We start from the raw sequence: 6,443 nt of genomic DNA on the forward strand, positions 1-6,443 counted from the left end.
AAATGTATTATGTAACTGTATATTAGTATAAAAGGGGAAGAATGATTGTTAAATATAAAGAGACGAATGCAGTAGCGAGAGATTATTATAAGAGTGTAACATATTTAATATATTTTGTAATAGTATGAAAGAAGAAGAATAACTGTTAACATAAAGAAGAAGAACGCGGTAGCGAGTGATTAGTATTAAAAGTGTATATAATTAATTAATATGTCATGTGGAACACACTAATCGAATAGTATTTCGATCCGTAAACTCATTAATAGCAAACTAATAATTATAGAATCAATTATCCGCGAGTGGCAACACTTAAAATTATAACGCAGCAACACCTACCAACGCGTTGGTATGGGTGTGCCTCTGTGCGTGTATACGAAAATGTTACCGGCTAAAAAGTATCCGGCGCACAGATTAACTCAGAAAATAACGCCTTAAAGTCTCTAGAATTCAACTTTTCGGAAATATTATTTCATTATTGTGTTCCTAATTAGGGTATTTATCGTCTGTAATATAAAGCATGAGGAAATTCACATATTTAAGAAAGAGTAAATTCTTGATAGCAACAGACGGGAGCTTCGCCGATTTCTAATAAAATACTACTTACTTAGGATATATGCTTATACATTTGGGCCACCTAGACGGTTTTTAGCGTCTATCCCCTTTAGCGAGATGTGGGGTGGGGAGTTGTTGGAGGCCTGTGAGGGCGGCGGTCATTGTTGCTGTTTGTTCTAATAAAATAAATTAAAATCACGACCTTTATGCAGCTGTGCGGTGTAAAGACAGCGGCTAAAAATAAGGCAATGCGGGGGAAATATCGCCGATCGATATACTCTTCGACATTGAATTGCGAATTACCTCTATGAAGAAGTAGTATTTTGCTATTTTTCGGAAATAGTAAAATATTATTTCGTATTACTATATAAGACGTAGTTTTAAGATTAAACTGTTATTATTATAAATGTAATATTGTAAAAGGTAAAGGCAACAGACAGGTTTTACGTCGTAAAATCACAAATGTTTATGTGAAGGTCGATGGATAATGATTACAGGGCCTATTATTATGTCAATAGGTACCTAGTAAGTAGTTGTAAATGCATGTAATTTAAACGCTAATCAAATCGTGCGTTTACTCCTGGCATAAGACTAAAACCGCGAGTTTATGCCGGAGATAGCTATTTAAATGCTCTAAATAAATTCATATAAAATCCATAGAATTAGATAGACGATATTTTATAACGTCAATATATCCATCCACGTGCACAGAATATATTATCTCTTGATACTTGGTCCTTCTGACAATCCAGTAAATTCTTATTAAATAAACAAGAGATATTACGCAGTACGAAATTAACGGACATAGTAGAATCTTTGGTCACCCCTTCTCAAACTCTTTGGACCAATTAGAATAAGGGAGGCTGCTATAAAAGAGGGCGCATCCGAGAGATTTTTATCAGTCTACCGGATCCTCCCTCGGGAACAAGTCTCATCTCTACTAGCAGCCTCTCTTCAAACACTCTGGACCAGTTTCACCAGTTTTCGCCGCGCATCTCTTCGCTTCTTGAACGCCGAAGTACTCCCCGGGGAGAGTTTCACATCCCGTTTACCTACGGGTGGGAAACATCTCTCGCGTTCGCAGTCATCGGTCGTCACGTATTCCTGTCTGCCGCCTTCACCTACATTTGGCCTGTAAAATTATTTACTAGACGCTACATACAAGGAAATAAAACCAAGTCGTTACCGACTTTTTCAAAAGGAAACATCGTTATTATTAATAACCCCTCCACCGACTGAGCTAGGAAAATACATCAACGAAGTGCGCAGTGGCGTATCGTTGAGGGGGTGTTGTTATTAACCGCCTGAACTGTCAAGAAGTGCAATGTTTTACTAGCACCTCTCTTGGCTGTGTTAACTTTTAGAGCGAGATAGACAGTTTTGACAGCTTAGACGGCTGACTTATATAGTAACAATTATAATACCTAAATACATAAATAAGATAAACTACCCTCGATAGCCGCCGATGGCAGCCTTGTGTATAGAATAGATGCGATGCGCATATCCTTAGTTAGGTACCGTGTTAGTGACGTTCAACATTCCTTTTTTTTGAAAATAAAAAATGTTTGAATTTAATTCCGCAAATTCTACTATATTCTATCTACATGGCTAACTTTAGATTTTTAAGTTTAATAATAACTACATTATTATGATAACACCACTGATGTGGTAGAAGCTTTATTCCAACTAAACGTAATCTAAAAAAAATATAAATCACAGCGCCCTGCCCTGGACGGTGAAAAGTAATTCAAGTTTGTTATTAATATAAAAATCAGGAATGGAAATAATTGGAAATTATCTACAATACAACTATAATGGCGTAAAACATTAATGTAGGTCCATAATATAATTTTATAATATCATGACGTATTATGTTACCAGTGCAATGGCTGTTGGCAATTGCAAAGTCGCAGCATAGACGTTGGCCGGTTGTACCTTGACTGGACACCAGGTCGCTTCACATGCAGCTGTAAATAATAGGTATATGGAGTTATGGTATATGGAGGTATATGGAGGGATATCACAAGCTTAGCATTATTGACAGAACAGGTTATTAACATAAAAAACATAATAGCCAGTTATCATGAATCAAGGTTTGTTACTCAGGCTATAAATCGCTAGAGAGGTACCTAAATATTACAAATATTGGATGCGCGTTTCGTTTACGTGATAAACTTTAATGTATTTTATGACACATAGGTAAATATTGAAAATAACAACACATGTTTAAGTTTATTTCATATTTCTCCACCCTCCAGAATTAAAACATGTTACTAACGCTGCACTTCCCATTATTTTTGTGTTCTTTGGTTTTATTATTATTGCACACGTATCCTATACTCAAATCCACCCCTCCATACAAGCGTTATATGCATTAAAATTTTCAATGGTTGTTGACCAAAGGGATTCTCATAGCTAATCAAAAATCAATAAAAACTGTCAGAAAACTATAACAGAAAGAAATCCACCAATCGTAAAACATATGCGCGTCTATTCTATACACAATACTGGTATCGGCTATCTGCGGCTATATAGGGTAGTACCTATATCATATTTATGTATTGAGGTACTTATACAAATTGTCACAATAGGTTAGCCGTTTAAACTGTCAAAATTGTCTATATCGCTCTAAAAGTTAACACAGCTTAGAAAGGTGCTGCACTTATTGTCACAATTATAATACCTCAAATACATAAATATAATAAACTACCCTTGATAGCCGCCGATAGCGGCCGATTATACCCTTTTGTATAGAACAGATGCGCTGGTTTAGTGTAAGTCACTTCGTAGTTAATACTATATTCCTTATACTTGAAACTTCCACTTTGAAACTATAGTTTTCAGAACTAATTACTAACTAATTTTCGCCGCCCTTCACACTAACGTCCAACACATAATATGCTTGTTTAGCATTTATTATTTAAAGAAATTTAATTTGAGGAATATTCTGCCCTTCTTAGGAAGAAGGCAGTAACTCGCCAAATTTGTGAAGTTGAGTTATAAATGCCATCCGTTAGGTAATTTTGAAAGCTATATATCCTGTTCACTTTAAAATCAGTATTATCATTTAAATACCGTAAAAATTTACATCTTCTTAAATTATACATTTTTTTAGCAAAAAGGCAGTAATTGCACATATTCATTGCAGTTACTGCTTGTTTATTATTAATGAGTTTGTATTTTAACTTCCTACTAATAAAAATTACAACCGTTTTTTATTGATTCACAGTACTAAAGTTTGAGAAAAAACACATTGTGTCATTTATCTCGAAAGTGTGTGAGAGTCAGTCTAGAGTCTAGAGTATAGAGTCAGAGCCTTCTTCCTAAGAAGGGCAGAATTATCAATCTGGGCAATTACATTTTAATTTCTTAAAAGCTTTTTAAAAGATGTGGTGTTTTTTTTGGGATTTCGAAAAGGAGCATGGTCACTGGGACGGGCTCAGCCTGTATTATTTGCAGTAAGTATATTATTATTAAGGCCCGGATTTATATGCTAGTGCATGTTTTGTTGGGGTATGCACAGTTATGGGAGTTGCACAGAAATCCGTTTCGAAAGACATAGAATCCAAAAATATAATTTTATTGTGCATATAAATGCATATTTGAAGCGTTAGAGCATATTTGAGACATTAGTGCATATTTCATTAATAAATGCATATATTAGGGCTTTTGCATTTATAATTTTATCGAAACATAACTAAATCAGATAGATGCACTTGCATTTTAATAGCATTCCCGAGCATTTCATTAATTTATCAGAAAAAGTGAAGTCAACTCGGGCAGCCTCCAGTGGACGTTGAGAGATCATTTTCCGCATATAAACAAAATACTGACAGATATGCGAAAAATTTTATGCCAGAGAATATTGAAAAAAACATTGTAACTTATTTTCTCGGACAAAAAACAGCAAATAGTATTTAGGAATAGTTAAGTGTGTCGTTTTTGTTTTTTTAAGTTGTGTTTAGTTTCCATAGTTTACATTTACATTTTGCATTTCTTGTTCAATTATGTGCACCTACTTGAAAACAAACTATTTTGAAAATTGTAATTGATTAACTTTATATTGATTATTTGTGTTATTTTGTTATTGTATTATATTTATTGCTTAAGATTATTTATTTTTTATTCGACTTTTATCGGTAATATTGGGTGATGTGGGTATTTACAATATGTTTCCATATAAATGACAATTTTTAACTGCATATTTCTTTGGTTTTAGTGCATATTTCAATGATTTTAAGTGCATATGTGCATGCATATAATCGTGTTTTATGTTGCATAGAAATCCGCTCCTTAATTATTATACTTGTCTTGCGGATAAGCGGTCGCGTTGAACAATCTTAAAAAATCTTCAGGTCAATAATATAAGACTATATTCGTCATTAATCAATGGGAAAAAATCATAAGGGTATTCTTACTTGGTGTCACATCAGGTTGGATTTGAACACTGTTCAATATTATGTTAACGTCCTGTTTAAGAGAAGTAGAAACATAATCTGTAACAAACAAACAATTTAAATTAATAGATGCATAGGCTTAAAATTAATGTCATAGTATCTATAATTATTATTTTGGTCAGTATCTCCAATCTATCTTAATTATATCGACTTTGGAAAGGAAAAAGGGCGTAATCCACACATATCAAATTTTACAAGAGGTTTTTGTTGTGGTTTTCAGTCAAAGTTAAAATACAAAATATACATAACCTTGAAGTGCATCATAATTAATAATTTGGTTTTAATATAAATGTATTTAATATATTGAGTCAATTAAAAAACATAACTAAAAAAATGATGCTTAAGACGTTTTTCCCTATTTTGAAAAAACTGAGGGTTACGCCTTTTTTATTTTCTAAAGTCGATATAGTATCTCTCTGATTAGAGAGTAAATGCTGATTAATAATTGCTAAGATAATTTCAAAATAAACATATATTCATGCTACATAATAATTATAGTAAAGAAAATTAGTATTACTTGCTTTGAAGATTGCTATAACGTTGGTTGGCTCTCCTACGTACAAGACACACGGGACAATTCGTTCGCATCCAGCAATGTTGACGGATTCTAGATCATAGCTCGATCCTGAAATTAAAAAAATAATTCAATGACTTACTCGAATCAGGCTTGGCCTTGGACATATTGGAACGAGTGGACCAAATCGAGCCCAGCATACTTGGGAGGTCTTGCGGGGTAAGAAGAATAACGATTTGATTTAATTATAACATAATTGATTGAAACGCAAACCCAAGTGAATTGAAGCTGAATCACTAGTAGCTGGCAAACAAGATGGGTTAAATCAGGGGTGGGCAAACTTTTTGGATGGAGGGCCAAATTTAAGAATTCAAAATGAGCGGCGGGCCGCAAGTAAAACACCGTTTTTAGACACAATTTATTCTCACGGTGTTGATTTTGTAGTTGATATTCTCAAAACTGCTTGTAAATGGGCATCGGAGATATTTGATCGTAAAGAATTTTTATTGAGGTTCATGATCGAAAATGTTTGTTCACATATATAGGTTGATCCAGAAATAACGAACATTTATCTTGCATAATCTTTAAGTTTGTCGAATTTGTCTGAATTAAGGGCATTGTAAAATTTGGAGATTTCTTCACGACGATGCAATTGTCTTAAATCAGTGTCACACTGCAGATCAATACTCTCAAGTTGTAGCTCTGTCGGTACACTATCAATATATATTGAAAATGGATCGCGTACTATTGCTAAATAAATTTTAATCTACAATTTTAATTTTTAAAAACACCCGGCGGGCCGCAGTTTGCCCCCCTCTGGGTTAGATGAAAGATGTCCTTGTCAATCTTGAAAAGATCTTCCACCCACAGGTAATATGTTTATCTTTTTTGTTGTCCGACCTAAAGCAAAAAATCTCTCG

The 6,443-nt window shown here is 33.8% G+C and overlaps 1 protein-coding gene across 1 annotated transcript; it reads right to left on the reverse strand.

Annotated features, from left to right (window-relative positions):
• Positions 1 to 2,421: 2,421 nt before the first annotated feature.
• On the reverse strand, positions 2,422 to 5,690 carry LOC147071405 (mite group 2 allergen Der p 2-like). Its single transcript, XM_085948581.1, has 4 exons — positions 5,666 to 5,690; positions 5,527 to 5,634; positions 4,971 to 5,048; positions 2,422 to 2,519 (listed from the first exon to the last, which is right to left on the reverse strand). The coding sequence occupies exons 1-4, from the start codon at positions 5,688 to 5,690 to the stop codon at positions 2,422 to 2,424; spliced, it is 309 nt and encodes a 102-aa protein (XP_085804707.1).
• Positions 5,691 to 6,443: the final 753 nt, after the last annotated feature.

This window comes from Rhyacophila brunnea, unplaced genomic scaffold, assembly GCF_057557595.1.
Source record: "Rhyacophila brunnea isolate RB1 unplaced genomic scaffold, BYU_Rbru_1.0 scaffold_20, whole genome shotgun sequence".
Taxonomy (NCBI): domain Eukaryota; kingdom Metazoa; phylum Arthropoda; class Insecta; order Trichoptera; family Rhyacophilidae; genus Rhyacophila; species Rhyacophila brunnea.

Coding starts and splice junctions, on each gene's coding strand:
- LOC147071405 (XM_085948581.1), bottom strand. CDS start 5,690: ATGTCCAAGGCCAAGCCTGATTCGA. Junction 5,635..5,665: donor CAAGGCCAAGCCTGATTCGA/GTAAGTCATTGA, acceptor TTTTAATTTCAG/GATCGAGCTATGATCTAGAA. Junction 2,520..4,970: donor CCAACCTGATGTGACACCAA/GTAAGAATACCC, acceptor TATTATTTACAG/CTGCATGTGAAGCGACCTGG.